Source organism: Oncorhynchus mykiss, chromosome 10, assembly GCF_013265735.2.
Source record: "Oncorhynchus mykiss isolate Arlee chromosome 10, USDA_OmykA_1.1, whole genome shotgun sequence".
NCBI lineage: Eukaryota > Metazoa > Chordata > Actinopteri > Salmoniformes > Salmonidae > Oncorhynchus > Oncorhynchus mykiss.
This window is the reverse complement of record NC_048574.1, coordinates 49,312,669-49,335,245: the sequence shown is the minus strand read 5'-3', so window position 1 is coordinate 49,335,245 and position 22,577 is coordinate 49,312,669. Positions and strand designations below refer to the sequence as shown.

General features: G+C 42.2%; 1 protein-coding gene and 1 long non-coding RNA gene across 3 annotated transcripts in view; both read left to right on the top strand.

The window, feature by feature from the left end:
• Window positions 1–16,648, top strand: part of LOC110534188 (bifunctional heparan sulfate N-deacetylase/N-sulfotransferase 1) — a 106,545-nt gene extending 89,897 nt beyond the window's left edge. For both annotated transcript variants that reach the window (XM_036933298.1, XM_036933299.1), the window contains 9 exons: window positions 1,062–1,190; window positions 1,420–1,602; window positions 2,739–2,835; window positions 10,857–10,980; window positions 11,589–11,763; window positions 12,079–12,249; window positions 12,485–12,594; window positions 13,162–13,264; window positions 13,956–16,648. In XM_036933298.1, coding sequence (XP_036789193.1) covers window positions 1,062–1,190; window positions 1,420–1,602; window positions 2,739–2,835; window positions 10,857–10,980; window positions 11,589–11,763; window positions 12,079–12,249; window positions 12,485–12,594; window positions 13,162–13,264; window positions 13,956–14,075 — 1,212 coding nt within the window. In that variant the 3' untranslated portion in view covers window positions 14,076–16,648. The remainder of the gene's footprint in view (window positions 1–1,061; window positions 1,191–1,419; window positions 1,603–2,738; window positions 2,836–10,856; window positions 10,981–11,588; window positions 11,764–12,078; window positions 12,250–12,484; window positions 12,595–13,161; window positions 13,265–13,955) is intronic.
• Window positions 16,649–17,170: 522 nt separating this feature from the next.
• On the top strand, window positions 17,171–21,836 carry LOC110534187. Its single transcript, XR_002475091.2, has 3 exons — window positions 17,171–17,526; window positions 19,156–19,302; window positions 21,703–21,836. It is a non-coding gene; the product is annotated as an uncharacterized LOC110534187 (long non-coding RNA).
• The last annotated feature ends 741 nt before the right edge of the window (window positions 21,837–22,577 follow it).

The window sequence follows — 22,577 nt, the reverse complement described above, 5'->3', positions numbered from 1 at the left end:
AGAGCCTGGGCGCGAACCCAGGGACTCTGATGGCACAGTACAGCGCCCTTAACCACTGCGCCACCCGGGAGGCCCGAAGTGTCGTTTTCTGTCCATGTGCTTGGGTAAGATATTTACGCTCAAATGTCTCATACATTTTAAAGCTGAAAGACATTTTGTATTTTCTTTATACCCAATGTGTTTATGATTTGAACTCTAATTCTGATCTCTGTTAGAAGGCCCCTTTTCTAGCACCAGCAGTTTTCAGTTATTTATTCATTGTCTGGTGGAGGAGTGCGAGGATGTCACGGAGACGTTAATTCCGACCTCCACACGTCCCTGTGAAATATTCACTGGGTAGTTGGCAGAGACCCTCTGAGGTGTAAACATAGATTTATTTATTTTTCTCTCCCTCCTCTTCTTTCTTCCACTCCCTCTTTACCCCTTAATCAGCAGTCTGTGGCTCCCGTTAGCGCGGGGCCGTTAGCCGCTCTGTGTTTTCAAAAATCAGAGAGAGAGAAAAGCCTGGGAGCCTCAGTCTGCACATCCTGCCTTCCCTTCCTTTCCCTCCCTAAGCATTTCACTGCTGTTTTCGCTGCTATTTTTACCCACGGCCCCAGCTATGACAGGGCACGACTTGATACACCGTGCACCTCGGCTGAACAGACAGTGCGATGCTTTTTCAGGTCGTTCTGCTCCTGTGATTGGGTGCTCAGATGCGAACCGATTTGCGGGTTGTTGTGTTTTAACTATGTTAGGACAGAGACTTTGTGTTAGGATCGAGAAATGGGTTCGCTGACAGACTAAATTGAGCTACGTCATATTTCATTCTCCACAATGACAGTGTGACCACTCTAGCTTATTGGGATAATGATATTGAACCGCCTGAGCTGGAAGTGTAGACAACCCAGAGGAATAAAGAGTGTCCTCAAGCATTTCTGACCGAGTGGCCATGTTTGGGCTTTTGTGTATTTGATTAGTTATCCACTGGGTATCAGGGTCTGCTTCTATTAGTACACTCCCCACTGTGCAGATGTGTTGCTATGCAATATTGATTGTGTGTGTGTGTTAATGCACTGCAGGTGCTGCCCAGGCAGACGTGTGGCCTGTTCACTCACACCATCTTCTACAACGAGTATCCTGGAGGACCCAAGGAGCTGGACAAACTCATCAACGGAGGGGAGCTCTTCCTCACGGTGCTCCTCAACCCGGTGAGACCGTACACACTTCCACCACTAGCATCAGGAGTTGAATGCATTTCGCCATCACGGATTGTGCTGTTTTGAAAACCTTTTTATTTCTTCTTTCTCCCCCCCCCCCTTTTTTTGAAATGCATTTTGTGCCAGGGTGGTTGGAGACAGTGCGTTGCGTGGTCTTTTTTTTCCCTCTGAATGTCGTTCTGTTTTTTTTTTTTTTTTTTTTTCCATTCTGTCCTCACAGATCAGCATCTTTATGACCCACCTGTCCAACTACGGGAATGACCGTCTGGGTCTGTACACCTTTAGAAACCTGGTGAAGTTCCTCCAGACATGGACCAACCTGCGGCTGCAGACCCTGGCGCCTGTGCAGCTGGCCCAGCGCTACTTCCAGATCTTCCCCGAGGAGAGGGACCCCATCTGGCAGGTGTGTGTGTGTGTTTGTGTGAGAGGCCATGAGAGCTGTGGGGTCACTGGGTGTTTGGAACTCGGGACTATCATAAACCCGGCTGTCATTTAAGAGAAGACTAGATAGAAGAGATGTTGCCTTCTGACTCCATTGCGTCATACAGTGCAAATCTTATTTTGGTAGGTACAGCTTAGGAGAGGCTGGCTCTTTGAACTGTGGTGTTGTGGTGATCCTGCTTCCACAGTACCACTCTCCGACACCGTTTCCCATCAACGCAGAGAGAAGACAGGTTTCCTTCCCGAAGAGGTCCAAGTGCCATCTTGGCAGTTGCTCACACTGACTGTCAATATTGAGTTCTCACAAAGTGGAGAGGTTAATGTGTGCCGGCCGGCTCCCTTTGAAGTTTGGAGCAAACTTGTGCCTGCCTGGGTCCAAAGGCTTCTTCATCACAGCACCGTGTTAAGTGTCTTGGGATTAATGTGATATCCTGGTCACCTCATTACCCATCAGGCAGATGTCAGTGGGGACGGAAGGGAAGGAGGCAGGTAGATTGAAGGCAGTTGGCGTCCGCTTGACATGCAGATTGACCCCGAGACACATGAAGATGCTCGCCTCGCAGGGCTGCTCTGAACTATTTTCGACACAGATCCACTGAAGGCTACTTACTGCTCAGGAAGACCAATGAAAAGGCAGCCTGCCTGGTACTGACTATGGGTTTTCTCCCAAGTCCTTTCTTGTACAAGCGTAATTGATCAAGGGGTGAATCAGTAACCAAATGTTTGAGTCCGCTCCTTCAAACCTCTGTTGGACTAGACTGGTTGGGTTCATTTGAGCGGAATTAAAAGCTACATGTCCTCCGATAGGCATCGTTGGTCCCACAGGGTGGATACGGTTGCCTGTAACCATTGTGCCGCATGTTTGTACACCCCCTCACTGCTTTCTTGGCTGGCTTTAATCACGTAACACTGAAGTCCCCTGGCTAGGTCAGTGGTGGACTTTAATTACAAACAGACTGCCGCTAGATATGATACTGGAGCCTGAAGAGAGAGAGAGAGTGTGTGTGTGTGTGAAAGTCACATCCATGGCAACTTATCCTGAGGCACCTTGCCGTTTACTGAACTGAACTACCAGGTGAACTAACTCTGTCACTATAGGACCCCTGTGAGGACAAAAGGCACAAAGACATTTGGTCCAAAGAGAAGACGTGCGACCGATTCCCGAAGTTGCTCATCATTGGACCACAGAAGACAGGTGAGCAGTAAACAACATATATTGTTTTTGTACAATATGATATTTAATGAGGCACTGCATCGCAGTGCTTGAGGCGTCACTACGGACACTACAGGTTCGATCCCAAGTTGTGTTACAACCGGCCGTGACCGGCGAGTCCCATAGAGCGGCGCAAAATTGACCCACCGTCGTCCAGGTTATAGGATGGTTTGTCTGGGTGGGGGGGCTTTACTTGGCTCTTCGCGCTCTTGCGTCTCTTTGTGGCGGGCCGGGCACCTGCAGGCTGACTTCGATTGTCAGTTGAACTGCGTTTCCTCAGACACGTTGGTGCGGCTGGCTTCCAGGTTAAGCTGGCGGGTGTTAAGAAGCACAGTTTGGCGGGTCATGGACATATGATTCAAAGGCGGAAGTTTACATGCACTTAGGTTGGAGTCATTAAAACTAGTTTTTCAACCACTCCACAAATTTCTTAACAAACTATAGTTTTGGCAAGTCGGTTAGACATCTACTTTGTGCATGACACAAGTAATTTTTCCAACAATTGTTTACAGACAGATTATTTCACTTATAATTCACTGTATCACAATTCCAGTGGGTTAGAAGTTTACATACACGAAGTTGACTGTGCCTTTAAACAGCTAGGAAAATTCCTGAAAATTATGTCATGGCTTTATAAGCTTCTGATAGGCTAATTGACATCATTTGAGTCAATTGGAGGTGTACCAGTGGATGTATTTCAAGGCATACCTTCAAACTCAGTGCCTCTTTGCTTGACATCATGGGAAAATTAAAAGAAATCAGCCAAGACCTCAGAAAAACTCCAAGTCTGGTTCATCCTTGGGAGCAATTTCCAAACACCTGAAGGTACTATATCTATATCCACAGTAAAAATGAGTCCTATATCGACATAATCTGAAAGGCTGCTCAGCAAGGAAGAAGCCACTGCTCCAAAACCTCCATAAAAAAAGCCAGACTACGGTATAGTACTAACTTTATGGCCATAATGAACTGTTTGGCCATAATGACCATTGTTGTGTTTGGAGGAAGAAAAAAGGGGGGGCTTGCAACCTGAAGAACACCATCCCAACCGTGAAGCACATGTTGTGGGGGTGCTTTGCTGCAGGAGGGACTGGTGCACTTCACAAAATAGATGGCTCAATGAAGAAGGGAAATTATGTGGATAGATGTGGAAGCAACATCTCAAAACATCAGTTAAAGCTTGGTCGTAAATGGTTCTTCCAAATTTTCCAAATGTACAATGACCCCAATCATACTTCCAAAGTTGTGGCAAAATGGCTTAAATTTGTTGGCAGAACTGAAAAAGCGTGCTCGAGCAAGGAGGCCTACAAACCTGACTCAGTTACACCAGCTCTGTTAGGAGGAATGGGCCAAAATTCACTCAACTTATTGTGGGAAGCTTGTGGAAGGCTGCCCGTAACGTTTGACCCAAGTGAAACAATTTAAAGGCAATGCTACCAAATACTAATTGAGTGTATGTAAACATCTGACCCACTGGGAATGTGATAAAAGAAATAAAAGCTGAAATCGTTCCCTCTACTATTATTCTGACATTTCACATTCTTAAAATAAAGTGATGATCCTAACTGACCTAAGACGGGGAATTTTTACTAGGATTAAATGTCAGGAATTGTGAAAAACTGAGTTTAATTGTATAATATTTATATATTTATTTTTATTTATATATTTATTTTTATATATATATTTTTTATATATAGTTATTTCTTTTTATATATATAAAAACTGGTAGTATGTGTATATACATACGCATACATATAAAAAATATATATATATCTTTTTATTTATATGTATGCGTATGTATATACACATACTACCAGTCAAATGTTTAGAAACATCTACTCATTCAAGGTTTTACTTTTTTTTTAAAACAATTTTCTTCGTAACACTGAATAGGGCCATCTTCTGTATACCACCCCTACCTTGTCACAATACAACTGATTGGCTCAAACGCATTATAAGGAAAGAAATGTTTAATAATAGTGAAGACATCAAAACTATGAAATAACACATATGGAATCATGTAGTAACCAAAAAAGTGTTAAACAAATCCAAAGATATTTGAGATTCTTCAATGTAGCCACGCTTTCCCTTGATGAAAGCTTTGCACACTCTAGGCATTCTCTCAACCAGCTTCATGATGTGAGGTAGTCACCTGGAATGCATTTCAATTAACATGTGTGCCTTGTTAAATGGCCATTTTGTTTCATTTCTTTCCTTGTAATGTGTTTGAGCCAATCAGTTGTATTGTGACAAGGTAGGGGTGGTATACAGAAGATGGCCCTATTTGGTAAAAGACCAAGTCCATATTATGGCAAGAACAGCTCAAATAAGCAAAGTGAAATGACAGTCCATCATTACTGGAAGACATTAAGGTCAGTCAATGTGGAAAACTTCAAGACCTTTGAAAGTTTCTTCAAGTGCAGTCGCAAAAAACATTATGTGCTATGATGAAACTGGCTCTCATGAGTACTACAACAGAAAAGGGAGACCCAGAGTACTTCTGCTGCAGAGGATAAGTCCACAAGAGTTACCAGCCTCAGAAATTGCTGCCCAAATAAATGTTTCAGAGTTCAAGTAACAGACACATCTCAACATCAGCTGTTCAGAGGAGACTGTTTGAATCAGGCATTCACCTTCTTTGGTCTGGAGTCCAAATTTGATATTTTTGGTTCCAACCTCGGTGTCTTTGTGAGACGCAGAGTAGTTGAACGGATGATCTCAGCTGGTGTGGTTCCCACCGTGAAGCATTGAGCGGAAGGTGTGATGGTGTGGGGGTGCTTTGCTGGTGACACTGTCAGTGATTTATTTGGAATTCAAGGCACGCTTAACCAGCATGGCTACCACAGCATTCTGCAGCGATATGCCATCCCATCTGGTTTGCCCAGGGCTGGGGTGTTTTTGTTACCAGCCACCAGCATGGCATTGTTTGTTAATTAGAAACAGCTACAAAGTTATTCCAAAGTTATTGGCCACCTCCACTTTTTTATACCATTTAAAAAATATCAAAATCCATTGGAGAAAGAAAATAAATGTTTATTTATTTTTTAGTTAGTCTGTGTTATAAATATATATCTGACCGTTTTATAAATGGTTTAATTGCGTGATAGGATGGCATTTTGCAAAACCCGCTTGCCCCGTCCCCCCAAGAAGAATGGTTTTGACCACTAAAAGTCACTACATGCTCCAGATAAGGTTAGCAAGATGGCTGGCTAGCTATCTAGATAAGGTAATCATGCTAGCTTGCTACACTGACAGCTGTCAGTGCCCTATTTGTGGATGTTTGTCAACGCCACGTGGAAATTCCATCTCCCAATTTGTGAATATGTATAAGAAGCCTTCGTCATCCCCCAGAGGTAGAGCGGAAATGCACATTTAGGTTCCATGACAGGAAATTACATTGAAATAGTGGCAGGAATTTCCTCTGGGGTAGTCATTTAACATTCAGGTAACTCTCAAAATAAGGGAAACACCAACATAGTGTCTTAATAGGGCGTTGGGCCACCACGAGCCACCTGAACAACTTCAATGCGCCTTGGCATAGATTCTTCAATTGTCTTGAACTCTATTACAGGGATGCGACACCTTTCTTCCACAAGAAATTCCATCATTTGGTGTATGGTCAATGGTGGTGGAAAACGCTGTCTCAGGCACTGCTCCATAATCTCCCAAAAGTGTTAAATTGGGTCGAGATCTGGTGACTGAGAAACAAACACCATTTAAACCCCCTATACTCCTTTGAGACCCCTCTTTCAAAGTCACTGAGATCTCCTATTCTAGCCATGGTAGCCAAAATAATGGGCAACTGGGCATTTTTATACATGACCTTAAGCATGATTGGATGTTAGTTGCTTAATTAACTCAGGAACCACACCTGTGATGTAATCACCTGCTTTCAATATACACTGCTCAAAAAAATAAAGGGAACACTTAAATAACACATCCTAGATCTGAATGAACTAAATATTCTTCTTAAATACTTTTTTCTTTACATAGTTGAATGTGCTCACAACAAAATCACACAAAAATTATCAATGGAAATCAAATTTATCAACCCATGGAGGTCTGGATTTGGAGTCACACTCAAAATTAAAGTAGAAAACCACACTACAGGCTGATCCAACTCTGATGTAATGTCCTTAAAACAAGTCAAAATGAGGCTCAGTAGTGTGTGTGGCCTCCACGTGCCTGTATGACCTCCCACAACGCCTGGGTATGCTCCTGATGAGGTGGCGGATGGTCTCCTGAGGGATCTCCTCCCAGACCTGGACTAAAGCATCCGCCAACTCCTGGACAGTCTGTGGTGCAACGCCATGTTGGTGGATGGAGCGAGACATGATGTCCCAGATGTGCTCAATTGGATTCAAGTCTGGGGAACGGGCGGGCCAGTCCATAGCATCAATGCCTTCCTCTTGCAGGAACTGCTGACACACTCCAGCCACATGAGGTCTAGCATTGTCTTGCATTAGGAGGAACCCAGGGCCAACAGCACCAGCATATGGTCTCACAAGGGGTCTGAGGATCTCATCTCGGTACCTAATGGCAGTCAGGCTACCTCTGGCGAGCACATGGAGGGCTGTGCGGCCCCCCAAAGAAATGCCACCCCACACCATGACTGACCCACCGCCAAACTGGTCATCCTGGAGGATGTTGCAGGCAGCAGAACATTCTCCACGGCATCTCCAGACTGTCACGTCTGTCACATGTGCTCAGTGTTAACCTGCTTTCATCTGTGAAGAGCACAGGGCGCCAGTGGAGAATTTGCCAATCTTGGTGTTCTCTGGCAAATGCCAAACGTCCTGCACGGTGTTGGGCTGTGGACGTCGGGCCCTCATACCACCCTCATGGAGTCTGTTTCTGACCGTTTGAGCAGACACATGCACATTTGTGGCCTGCTGGAGGTCATTTTGCAGGGCTCTGGCAGTGCTCCTCCTACTCCTCCTTGCACAAAGGCGGAGGTAGCGGTCCTGCTGCTGGGTTGTTGGCCTCCTCCACGTCTTCTGATGTACTGGCCTGTCTCCTGGTAGCGCCTCCATGCTCTGGATACTACGCTGACAGACACAGCAAACCTTCTTGCCACAGCTCGCATTGATGTGCCGTCCTGGATGAGCTGCACTACCTGAGCCACTTGTGTGGGTTGTAGACTCCGTCTCATGCTACCACTAGAGTGAAAGCACCGCCAGCATTCAAAAGTGACCAAAACATCAGCCAGGAAGCATATGAACTGAGAAGTGGTCTGTGGTTATCACCTGCAGAACCACTCCTTTATTGGGGGTGTCTTGCTAATTGCCTATCATTTCCGCCTGTTGTCTATTCCATTTGCACAACAGCATGTGAAATTTATTGTCAATCAGTGTTGCTTCCTAAGTGGACAGTTTGATTTCACAGAAGTGTGATTAACTTGGAGTTACATTGTGTTGTTTAAGTGTTCCCTTTATTTTTTTGAGCAGTGTACTTTGTATCCCCCATTTACTCAAGTGTTTCCTTTATTTTGGAAGTTACCTGTACATCCAGAGACATTATAGATAATGTACTGTGTCTCAGATAGCCATACCCTAGTGGTGTGTAGAGTAGACTAACTGTAGACTATCCACTGCACCACTGCACCAGAAGGACAAGCGCTTCTCTGCCTAGCATGGAACAGCCTTGAACCTCTGTTTATTGACAGCAAGGAGAGAAGGGATGGATAATTGGCATCTGGGCAGTCATTTACGGAGTGTCACACACTTTATTTAATTTATAGGATCACCACAGTGGCAGTCAAGCAGTCAGTCATTGGGTTTTATTGTAACCTTGACTGCTTCCCACTAAATGGGAATTTCAGGTTTAGTGCGTAGCCTAATTAAACTTCTTAAAGATGTCTTAAGGGAGCAATAGCCCTCCTGAGACTGCTGTAAAATGACAATGTTAATCTTTTCAATAAAAACGGATTAGGGGGTTGGGTCTGAGAGTAAATTTACACATTTCACCATTGTAATTACCAAACTGCACCAGCATTCACTATAGTCTCATCAGCCATCTTGTCTGTCAACTTTACATCCACCACTCCTCTTTACCTGGCACTTTATCTCTTACTTAGTTGAGTGTTTTGGGCTCTCAGCCTCTAGGTAGACCTGTTGCTATTTAAAGCTATAGCACATTTCAGATGGGTAGTAAATAGCTCTGGTAAGAACCAGAAATATATCCAATTTTTTTTAGCATTTACCAGTGGTGAAAAAAGTGCAGAATTATCACACAGTAAAAGTAAAGATACCTTTTGAATAGAAAATGACTCAAGTAAAAGTGAAAGTCACCCAGTGAAATATTACTTGAGTAAGACTAAAATGATTTGGTTTTAAATATACTTAAGTATCAAAAGTGAATGGAATTGCTCAAATGTATTTAAGTATCAAAAGTAAAAGTATAAACCATTTCAAATTCCTTATTAAGCAAAACAGACAGAATAAAAAATTTAAAAAATCATTAAATTGACGGACAGCCAGGGGCAAATGTATGAAGTAAAAAGTACATTATTGTCTTTAGGAATGTAGTGAAGTAAAAGTTGTCACAAAAAAAAGTCAATTACAGATACCCTCAAATGTCTTAAGTAGTCCTTTAAAGTAGTTTTACTTAAATACTTTACACCCCTGGCATTTACAATTCCTTCAGAAATATTCACCTACTTGATCCCCCCCCCCCCCCCCACACACACACATTTTCTTGAGTTACAGCCTGAATTTAACATGTATTAAATTGAGATGTTGTGTCACTGATCTACGCACAATACCCCATAATGTCAAAGTGGAATATTGTTTGTAGAACTTTTTGGAAATCAATCAAAAATAAATAATCTAAAATCTCTTGAGTCGGTAAGTATTCAACCCCTTCCAGTCAAGCCTAAATAAGTTCAGGAGTAAAAATGTGCTTAACAAATCACATAAGTTGCATTGACCCTGTGTTCAATAATAATTCAATAACCTGATTTTTAAATGACTAGCCAATCTCTACCCCACATATACAATTATCTGTAAGGTCCCTCAATCGAGCAGTGAATTTCAACCACAGATTCAACCACAAAGACCAAGGAGGTTTTTCAATGCCTCGTAAAGAAATGCACCAATTGGTAGATGGGTAAAAAAAAAAATAGACAATATCCCTTTGAGCATGGTTATTAATTAGGCTTTGGATGGTGTATCAATACACCCAGTCACTACTACTAACTCTATTGCCAAAGAGGAAGGAAACCACTCAGGGTTTCCAGTCAATTACAAAGTTTAATGGCTGTGATGGGAGAAAACGGAGGATGGATCAACAACATTGTAATTACTCCACAATACTAATAAGAGTAAAAAGAGGGAAGCCTGTACAGAATAAAATATTCCAAAACATGCATCCTGTTTGCAACAAGGCACTAAAGTAAAAAATGTGTCAAATAAATAAACTTTTTGTCCTGAATACAAAGGGTTATTTTTGGGAAAATCCCTACCCAAAAAAACACATCAGAGTACCACTCATGTTTTCAAGAATGTTGGTGGCTGCATCGTTTTGTGAGGTATGCTTGTTATCGGCAAAGACTAGGCAAAATCTGAGAGGAAAACGTGGTTCTGTCTGCTTTCTAACAGACACGGGGAGATGAAATCACCTTTCAGCAGGACAATAACCTAAAACACAAGGCCAAATATACACTGGAGTTTCTTATCAAGACGACATTGAATACTAATCACGACTTTGAATACTAATCTAATCAAGATATATTAGTGTTCTATTTTTCATGTTTAATACATGTAAGAATTGTTCTTCCACTTTGACATTATAGAGTATTTTGTGTAGATCGTTGACCAAAAAATTATAATTAAATATATTTTATCCCACTTTGTAACACAACAACATTTGGAAAAACTGAAGTGGTGCAAATACTTTCTGAAGGCACTATGTCTAATATCTAACAAAAATGTACATTGCCTAATAGTATCTATATTGGATATTTGTATAAGCAATACTCATGAAAACTGCTGGTCTTTGTGCAGGCACCACAGCCCTGTATCTGTTCCTGGGGATGCATCCTGATTTGACCAGTAACTACCCCAGCAAGGAGACTTTTGAGGAGATCCAATTCTTCAATGGCCACAACTACCACAGAGGCATCGACTGGTACGTGACTTCCCTTGTTCTACTTTTATCATTTTCATTGCCACCACTACGGCACTAATTCCTCTTCTCCAAGACATTTCCAACATTCCTGGTTGTGTTTTGGGGGCAGCATGTTAGAATGGAAAGAGAAATGTCTAATGTTCACCCGCCATGCTTTTCATACTGTATTAAACCAACTGTTTTGAGACATATTCCAGTTTAGTATTTTTGGCTTTAGAGGAATGTTTCATCCTTCAAAGGGAGAGGCTTTGGTTCATCCCCCTCTGAGCTCAATCATTGATTAACAGAAAGCAGACCATTGTATTAATGTGTGGTGGGCTCGGTTGTGGAAAATTGGTCTCTTTCTGCTAGTGACTGGTTTTTGCCGGTGCAGTCATATGTTTTATCCAGAACATTTAATCATTTTCATAGTTATTTATGACAAATAAAACTAGGATGTTGCTATTTGTTATATGGACAGGAATGACATTGTTTATCTTGAATCATTCTGATCCTTTTTGTCAAGCAATTGTTGTTGTACTTTAAATGGTGATAATGAATTGTCTTTTGGTGACAGATTCATCTAATCCGGTTCAAACTGCTCTGTCTGTTTGTCCTCGCTGGAACAGGTACATGGAGTACTTTCCCCTACCCTCCAACACCAGCTCAGACTACTACTTTGAGAAGAGCGCCAACTACTTTGACTCGGAGGTGGCTGCACGCCGGGCTGCCGCCCTCCTGCCCAAGGCCAAAATCATCACCATCCTCATCAACCCTGCAGACAGGGCCTACTCATGGTACCAGGTGAGCCTCCCTCCCAGAGAAAAAACACTTCCCATCGTTCCATTTCCAACACCAGACTCTATTATAGGGATAGCAATTGGGTGAAATGCTGTGGGTGGCTTGAGGGTAGCTTTACTCCTTTTCCAGGTCAGCCGCATTGCTGATTTCCCTTGAGCTTGCAAATAAAGTATCTAATATCCTGGTATAGAAATAGGTGATGTACCGGTTTGTAGGAGTGTGAAATGAGTTGGAATGCCCTCTGCAAGGACACAGCACTCTGGAGGAATCTGGCAAGGTGGGCTGACTGTGACGTCATATCTGTCTGTTCTGCCCCAGCACCAACGTGCCCATGGTGACTCAGTCGCCCTGAAGTATACTTTCCATGACGTCATCACTGCTGGCCGCAATGCCCCCATCAAGCTGCGGGTGCTCCAGAACCGCTGTCTGGTACCGGGCTGGTACGCCACCCATCTGGGCCGCTGGCTCAACCACTACCACCTCAGCCAGGTATGTTTGGTCATCTGGGTCCCAGGTGTGCATGCTTATACTCATGTGTGTTTTACAGTGATTGTGCATAAGCATGTGCTTAAATGGAAACAAACATTTATTCAGTCTGTATATGCTATGTGAACGTGGTTAGTACAGTGTGCGTGCGTGTGTGTATAGGCTGTTGTCGGTGTTGAATTTAAGATCGCTCACCTAGTCTATCTGACCTACTGTGCTGTTGTGACTGGTTCTTCAGATTCTGGTTCTGGACGGTCAGGTGCTGAGAACAGAGCCTTTTGCTTTGATGGACAAGATCCAGAAGTTCCTTGGGCTGACGAACACACTGAACTACCACAAGATCCTAGCGTGAGTGTCTTATTCGGGCTTCGAAACCACTGTAGACCCACTTGCTGGAGCCAACACATGAAGGCTTTTGTTTCCCTAACCGTTGTGGAATGTAACATTATGCGTATTAATGCGTTGAGCTGGCCAACACCCGTGTGGTTGTGCAGGAGCCTATCTTTCCTGTTTAGAGCAGAGGTGCTTGCTTTGTAAACAGCTTTGATGTGATTTTTCAGAATGTTCCCTTCTGGAGGGATTACCATCACTTTGACATCTCTCTGCCAACCTATTCCCTTTCTTCTGCCTCCCCCTGGTCTCCAGCTCCCCCCCCCCCCCCCCCCCCCCATATCTCTGTTTCTGCCTCTGATGCTTGACCACATAATCACTCAGCCATCCTTGTAAACAGCCACATCTGTCTGCCACATCCTCTGTAGACAATGGATATGCTTTGTCCCGCATCTCTTCTCTAAACACGAAGAGCCGCAAACCATCTGTTCAGGATTGTTCCCTTTTTGATTAGGTTGGGAATTTATTTTCATCATCTTTGACTGGCCCTCCTCTGTTTTATGGTTCTGTGTTCCTCTGTTCTAGGTTTGATCCCAAAAAAGGGTTCTGGTGCCAGTTGTTAGATGGGGGGAAGACCAAATGCTTGGGCAAGAGTAAAGGACGGCGATACCCCGAGATGGACACAGATGTAAGTTACGAACCTTTCCCTCAAGATAAGTGGATTCAATTATTCCACACTTATTTAACTTTTGTCACCTTGAAAAGCAAGTATTTTTAGATTTTATAGAAGGAAAAAAATATGTATTTCCTACAGTCAGTGCTGCTTTATCATTGCTTGTCTGTGACAGACTCCGCTCCTTTCAGGCTGGGTTTGGAAAGCCACCAGATCGGGCAGTGTCTCTAATGAGCAGACATAGAGTGGAGTTGTGAGGGGGGGCAGGGTGGGCAGTGGGCACAGCTCAGGTCCTTGAAGTTACCTTGACTGTTTTGGCACAGACACCTCGGAGGTAATTAGCTGGGTAATGGCGGGTGATTTTTCTCTCTCTGCTGCAGTCAGAATGGCAGGGCTCATGAGACTCACAGAGCTGCAGTGCCCGCTGCCTGAGTTGCTCAGTATCTGGGCAAAAAATCTCTGCACACTAAGTTAACTACAGATCATAGACAATGTAATGTGGTATTGTTCCCTGTGCATAAAAGTTAGATATTCATGATAACATTTTAATATTTGTATATAATTTGAACACCACCTAAATGGGCAATTACTGTATCCAAGGTGGGAACTATAAATGATGTATTGGTCTATTCAAAATTGTCTTGTAACTATATGACCCTATATTTGACTCTCCCCCTCTCGCTCTCTCTCTCTCGTCCTGTGGCAGTCTCGCGCCTTCCTTAGGGAGCATTACAGGGACCACAACATAGAGCTGTCCAAGCTGCTCTATAAGATGGGCCAGCCTCTGCCCAGCTGGCTCAGGGAGGAGCTGATCCACACCAGGTAGCCTCAGCATGGCCAAGGACACAAGGACAGAGACGTCACCCCAGCCTGCTCACACATAGGGGGTGCACTCTCCCCTCCGCTCCAGCCAGCCAGCGCCACGCGGGGTGACCAGGAGCTGAGGAAGCGGGAGAGACACAGCAGGCCCTCCATGCCCACTCAACCCAGTGGCCCCCAACGACCCCAGTTTGGGGTGTGGGCCTCCAGAAGGGAAAGAGGCAGGGGTGAAGGAGAGACATGAACTGTGTTTAGGATTGCTCTATTTCTTTCTCCGAAAGAATGACAAAGTGCCCGTCTTAACCATGGGCACATGCACACAGCAACGCTGGGGCAAAGCGAGAGGAGGGAGGGATCAAAGAGATGTATCATTTCCTCAAGGAGAACCAATGTTATTATTCGGTCTCTCACACAGACAGGCAGACACACTCACTCTCTGTGCTCTTTGCAGAGGGTCGGAGAAAGACTTTGTTTCTCTGTGCCAGTAAAGGAAAAATACACTAGCCAATAATGGATATTCAAGTGCCGGAGTGGATTGTTAATTTGAAAGTATTTCTGAATTTATATTTGAATCATTAACACTCATATACTGCTGGATGTCTGTATTTCTTTCCGAGCTGTTATGGTTGCGCAATGCATCTTTCGAGCATTTGTATGTTCCTTTCAACTGTCCCATGTTTTTAATCTGTGTTCATCTGAAAACATAACTGGAGTCCACGAATTGCTCCCACAGACCACACTGATACTTGACCTTTATCAAGTCAAATCACCTTTGGGTCTCTAAGACCTTCAATTGAATGAATACACAGTACAGTGGGATTAAAAAAGTGAAAACAGTAATATTTCCAAATGAGACCAGCTTGCTTTGTTTTGGTCAGTGGAACGTTGTCCTTGGTCGGAACTGCCTTAATAATGAAATATTGAAAACCCATTCCTAAATACAGCTGGACCCTACCATGTCTGTAAAGTACACTACAAACTGAACGTAAATGTGACATGAACAATGTAGCTGCATGTTTTAAAGGCCTTAAAGTGGATATTGCAATTTCACTCCAAGGAGACGGGCATCCTTGTCGCCATCCAACTTGTTACTGTACCGAGCACGTCTCTTGATTTTCCGCTAATAGAGCAGGATGTTGATTCCATGGTCTTTCCCAACTCAACTGACTCGAGCTCAATCACTTCCCTATTCATTCTGTCATTTGATTTGTTACTCCTTTTGTGCCTGTACAATAGGTGAGTGCAGAATAGAAGGATATCTTTTGATCGGCTCCATTGGGGGAAGGATACTGGTACCCCTAGCCCTTGTCTCCTAGTTTCCAGATACAGACAACACGGTCTTCCCTTCCACTTGGAATGGCTTTGCCACATGTTGTGGTCAAACCAACACACCCGGGGAGCGTAGGTCACAGCAACATATCTCTAGCTCTGCAGCGGTTGATGTAGTATGCCCTTTGAACCCAAGCCCACTGGATCAGTTGGTTGTGTAAATGGCGGCCTGTAAGAAGTGGTCCTTATCCTTCCTTGTTGGATGGCTCTTAAAGGTTCACACTGTCCCACGTCATCCTCGGACGTTGTTCATCAACACAGCTTATAGTCCTAGCCCACTTTCATAGTGTCCAATCAGGTGTGTTCTGCAAAGACTTTGGGAAAATTAAGAGGTGAAATTGGATTTGAAACTGCAAATTCAAGACTGTTAATCCCACCCTCTGGAGGAGCTGGGGTGTTCTATACAGGAGACATTGAGAGCCTTTTCTTTTCTCAGTTTATTAGTCAAGGTTATAGGAATGTAAACTCACTTCATTTTATCTCCTGTCAGTTGCTATGGATGCATATACGAATAATATGAACATAATCTGGGAGGTTAATGTTTCTTTGTTGTATTACAATCCGGTATGTACAAATACATGATCTACTCTGAATCCATGCTCTCCTAGAAGCACAGTATTTATTTCTCAACACGGTGTAAGAAGAAGGTTTTGGTACAACTTTCCTGTTAAAGAGAACCGTCCTTGTTTGTGTGAGGGATTTTGCAGTGCTCCAGAATACGAGGGTCCATTTAGCATTTTGTATTACTTGGGCCCTTGTAAAGAAGTGTGGTCTTATGGGTCCATTCTAGATGAATTGTATTTAAGGTACCAAATCATGCACCTTGTGTGGTGACACACCACGCATGCACAAATGCTGCTCTCATTTCAATTTGTTCAAGGAGCTGTAATATAGTCACAAATCCTTTGTCTTGTCATTTCCTTTTGCTTTTGAGCTGTTTTACAATGCAATATAAAGTACAAGTGTTCTGGTTCAGAGTATCAGGGAGGGTGTTGTGTTGTTTGAGCCTAGACACTACGGTCAGGAGATGGGCCGAGCGAGTTCCTTCTTTACCCCACTCACTCAGCAGGAGTCCCAGTGAATTTCACTCTGTATGATAATGTTGGACATTGAGTAGTGATCATTAACTATAAGGAAATGATAATCATCTGGACTGTACAATCAACCAATTGTTGTTAATATTTTTTATTGTTTGTAGCTAATATTTTTGTGATTTTTAATTTACAAATAAAGAAACCACTGTCTTTTAAACTTTTGTCATGCATTTTTATTTTACATGTAGTTGATGACGATCTCTTGGAATATGTAATGTGATAAGAGCAGGACAGGGACCCAACCTGAAAACTGTGTAAGCCAATGTGGCACATAAACGAGGTTTCATCCAACTGGCGACAGATTTTCATGCGAATATTCTAAAAAATCACCAAGAAAATATCCGAATTTTCGCTCCAAACGGATTTGTTGCGGATAAAACTCAGTGCTTGATGACAGTGCAGAAATGTATTTTTCCCCCTTAAATGTTCATGTACCGAATAATAAAAGTTCAATGTGTTTCCGTCGCATTTTCAATTCTACGGAGTCGATTCTACCGAGTTATGCATTAAATAGCAAATACAGATACTCTGGCCCTGGCATTTTAACTCTAGCCAACGGCACGCAGATACAGTCTGGGTAGGCTTGTTTATGGATAAGAGCGAGAATAGTTTTATTTGTCAAACGGCAGGCAAGCATCAATCATGTCACCAGAATGAGACCCTCGATATATTTGGGAAAGGAGCATCAAGATCATCGTGCACTTTCACCACCCTGTGAAGTTCTTAACTTCATCTGGAGCCTAATAAACTGCATGGTGTCTGTCCTGAGTCGTATTGGGAGGACCACACACCATATCATCGCGTTGACTCCAAGTTTACTTCGATCTGATGGTTATTATATAATATTTGCGCATAAGGGCGTTTCCACTACAATTTCTGTCAATTCATTTTCCCGACGCAAAAAGATCCCATGTCATACAAATTATCTGTCGGCATTTATAAAAATTGTACCGAAACTACCTGTTTCTATCACAGCTGTCGTGATTTTTTCCAAATAAGATTACTTTACTTTCATTAAAACTGGATGGAAACGTGGTGAGTGACTGTAAATTGTCTTCTTAGCTGTCATATAACAGTAAATCCAGTGCTTAATTTGAGCTGAATCCTGACGGAACAGGATAGGGAAAAGTAATGAATGCCCATAAATATCAAAGAACGTGACAGACAATTTAAAATATATTATATTATTTTCCTCATGCAAAATGTACATGGATTATTTTTTTGTTCAATGGATTTATTTCTCTGAAATGTTTTACTTAAGTTTTTTTTACATCGCATATTTAAAAACCATACATAAATCTCACATGTAAGGGATTAATTATTTAGTCATTGCATTTGGTGTTAGGCAACATTATTACTACTTTGTTTCTTGTAGCTACTGTAGATGATACTTGCCATCATTTTGAGAATAGATTGAGATGGGGTAGACAACTATTGTAGGTTTATAATTTATGTCAGTTTTGAAAATGCACAGAAACCTGTTTATTGTCATACACTGTAGTTGTGGCTGCCCATAAGGTTATGGCATCACATTGGATTTATAAAACATGGTTTAGATATTATGGTTCTAACTAATGACTGCAGTCGGGTTGTAATTACCTATTATTTTGGACTGAGTCCTCCCAGAATTTCCATTGGGAATCATTTATGCATATTGCCAACAGCAGGGGGTGCGGTATGAGAGTCTCCCTTCCCTGTTACATGCAATGTGCTTTGTGGACTTCACCAGACAGAGGTTTCTCTTCTGATTTCAGTTTTGTGATGAAACAAAGGTGTGGTTGAATTTATTCTGCCACTGTCTTCTTATCGTCTCGGCCTTAAGCCTATTTTTCACGGTGTCAAGGCATATGAACTAACAGGTTACAGAGCAAACAACACAATTATCACAACACATACACTAGGTTGTAATATGGCTTTTTTTCTGGTTTAGCTTCCCCAGTGATTTTACCCACGCACCGCTACTGTACACAAGCAATTTATTTATAGAAAATGTTGGAGACTAAATGGTGTTCTGAGTGATATTTACCTTTTATGTTGAACTTGTAAACTTTAAATGTGTCAATTGATCGAGTGAAAACTGTAAGTGATCTTGACATAGAGATGAGATGGTTTGCGGCCAAGCTAGCCTAGCCCATAGAATAACATGAAGAAATGGTGCCAGCTAATATTCTGGTTTGAATTTTTTGATTCATAGCTTCTCTGAGGTAATATTGTGGTTTCTTTTCTACTCCGTTTATATTTTCTATGCCCTGACATCTCCAGATTTCAAGTGTTATATATTACAGAGTTGTATTATTAGTATTTTTTTAAACGGTATACACTAACGCTAAGCTAACTGTGCTAACACTAGCCTGTCAATTCTATAGGGTTGCTATTAGCTTAGTGCTACCGTAGGCTGGCTGAGTATTGATATGGCTGATTTGGTTAATTTTTTATTTAGCTATAAAGGTTAAAACAGACTTTCTTATATGTGTATTTATTTTTATTGAAACAGTGCATGATTGTTAACTTTTATATAATCTTAAGATAATGGTGTATTTTTAAATACAAGTCAGTGTATTAGCTGGCATGACTATTTTAAATAAAGAGCATGTATTATGTTACTGTACTTACAGTACGTTCTAGTCTTTTACAGCATCTGACTGAATTATTCATGTTTTGCAGATCAAAATTCACCCAGGCTCAAACTTTACGGTCCCAAAGAACGTCTGGAGGGCAGTCATGCAACTAGGCCAACAGTTACATTGACATGGCAAGAGCTGCTGTTGGGTGCTTTTGATGTTGACATGTTGCTGAAGAGCAACCTGAGAGGTATGTACAGAGATCGTATAGACCGTAGAATTAGAATGACTATAAGGGTCAAAGGCCCTTAGATCATGGAAGGGCTGGGCCTTGCAGGTGATGGAGAAGCATTTTCAGGCTCAGTCGAATTTCATCTCCAAGTGTGAAGAAGATCTAATCACATTGGGTCATTTTTGGGGGGGTTTCCATCTCAGAATGCACATTTAAGGATAACAGGTAACCGGAGGCACATCGCCTGTGAAAGAGGCTAGTTGCTGTTCACGCAAACCAACACTGTTTCTGATGGGAATGTCCGTTTTACTCATTCTAATTCTATGGGACTATGGAAAGGGGGATACCTAGTCAGTTGTACAACTGAATGCATTCAACTGAAATGTGTCTTCCGCATTTAACCCAACCCCTCTGAATCAGAGAGGTGTGGGGGCTGTGGTATAGTATGTATATATATATATACAGTGCCTTGCGAAAGTATTCGGCCCCCTTGAACTTTGCGACCTTTTGCCACATTTCAGGCTTCAAACATAAATATATACAACTGTAATTTTTTGTGAAGAATCAACAACAAGTGGGACACAATCATGAAGTGGAACGACATTTATTGGATATTTCAAACTTTTTTAACAAATCAAAAACTGAAAAATTGGGCGTGCAAAATTATTCAGCCCCCTTAAGTTAATACTTTGTAGCGCCAACTTTTGCTGCGATTACAGCTGTAAGTCGCTTGGGGTATGTCTCTATCAGTTTTGCACATCGAGAGACTGACATTTTTTCCCATTCCTCCTTGCAAAACAGCTCGAGCTCAGTGAGGTTGGATGGAGAGCATTTGTGAACAGCAGTTTTCAGTTCTTTCCACAGATTCTCGATTGGATTCAGGTCTGGACTTTGACTTGGCCATTCTAACACCTGGATATGTTTATTTTTGAACCATTCCATTGTAGATTTTGCTTTATGTTTTGGATCATTGTCTTGTTGGAAAACAACTCTCCATCCCAGTCTCAGGTCTTTTGCAGACTCCATCAGGTTTTCTTCCAGAATGGTCCTATATTTGGCTCCATCCATCTTCCCATCAATTTTAACCATCTTCCCTGTCCCTGCTGAAGAAAAGCAGGCCCAAACCATGATGCTGCCACCACCATGTTTGACAGTGGGGATGGTGTGTTCAACTGTGTTGCTTTTACGCCAAACATAACGTTTTGCATTGTTGCCAAAAAGTTCATTTTTGGTTTCATCTGACCAGAGCACCTTCTTCCACATGTTTGGTGTGTCTCCCAGGTGGCTTGTGGCAAACTTTAAACAACACTTTTTATGGATATCTTTAAGAAATGGCTTTCTTCTTGCCACTCTTCCATAAAGGCCAGATTTGTACAATATACGACTGATTGTTGTCCTATGGACAGAGTCTCCCACCTCAGCTGTAGATCTTTGCAGTTCATCCAGAGTGATCATGGGCCTCTTGGCTGCATCTCTGATCAGTCTTCTCCTTGTATGAACTGAAAGTTTAGAGGGACGGCCAGGTCTTGGTAGATTTGCAGTGGTCTGATACTCCTTCCATTTCAATATTATCGCTTGCACAGTGCTCCTTCTTCACAAAAAAAATACAGTTTTATATCTTTATGTTTGAAGCCTGAAATGTGGCAAAAGGTCGCAAAGTTCAAGGGGGCCGAATACTTTCGCAAGGCACTGTATGTATGTATTATTTGTAGCGTTGCACAGCTAAACCAGAGTCATTATCTTTAGACCTAACTCAAATTTTTATATTTGGCTGTGTCATTAATTATGACACATTGAACTTGTTTATTTTGAACAATTCTAAGTGGTAAAGCTAAAATGGGAGACAAAAGAGATTGGATCCTGAAAAAGTGATAACAATAACTGGTGAGTGGGTTTTTTTCTTCATCGATTACAAATATGCATTTGACAGTGTGCAGGTATCGTCATGATATTGTTCTAAAAAATTTCACTTCTAAATGACTCATGGCAGAAAGAATGGTGAATATTTTTCCAGACACTGATTTTTCCCCCCCATTTAACAAATTTAAGATGTTAAAGGGATAGTTTACTTTTTTTTTTAGTTTATTTATTTAGAGTCAGATTGCTAAATCCCCTCAAGTCAATAGTGGCTATTTAAAAAATCTTTGAACCATGGATTACAATTTCTCCTGGCCCATGGACTACTTTCAGGGTAAGGAACCCTCTTACTGACTATAAGGTGTAAAAAAAAAAAAAAAGTGAACTATCCCTTAATTTAATCATTGCAAATAGGGCATTAATGGTCAATGATTTCTTATTCAACTGAATCTGATAAGCTTTTGAAAAAAAACAACCACAAAAAAACATGTATGACCCCTAACCCAACCCCTAACTGTTCTATGTGCTATTTATCTTGGATTTGTTGCATTCCCTCTACAGATTCTGTCATGAAGTGCTTACCTGGTTCAACCAATGGACATGTGGGAATGGCTTACAACAATAAAATGGCTGAATTAAGAAGCGATTGGAGCAAAAAATTGAATTAATTGGATTAAATGTGTTTAGTGTTTTGAGTCGTTTGTTCGAACGTTTTATTACCATGACTACTAAGTATCACTAAATTAATGTTCCTGTTACATAAACTATATTTACAAAAGTATGTGGACACCCTTTCAAATTAGTGGATTCGGCTATTTCAGCCACACCCATTGCTGACAGGTAAATAAAATCGAGCTGCTATGCAATCTACATAGACAAATATTGGCAGTAGAATGGCCCGTACTGAAAAGCTCAGTGACTTTCAATGTGGCACCGTCATAGGATGCCAACAGGTCAGTTCGTCACATTTCTGACCAAGTCAACTGTAAGTGTTGTTGCTATTGTGAAGTGGAAACATCTAGGATCTACAACGTCTCAGCCGCGAAGTGGTAGAACACAAGCTTACAGAACGAGACTGCCGAGTGCTGAAGTGCGTAGCGCGTAAAAAATAATCTGTCCTCGGTTGCAACATTCACTACCGAGTTTCAAACTACCTCTGGAAGCAACGTCAGCACAATAACTGTTCATCGGGAGATTCATGAAATGGGTTTCCATGGCCAAGCAGCCACACATAAGCCTAAGATCACCATGCGCAATACCAAGCATCGGCTGGAGTGGAGTAAAGCTCGCTGCCATTGTGCTCTGGAGTGATGAATCACGCATCACCTTCTGGCAGTCCGATGAACAAATCTGGGTTTGGCAGATGCCAGGAGAACGCTACCTGCCCGAATGCATAGTGCGATCTGTAAAGTTTGGTGGAGGAGGAATAATGGTCT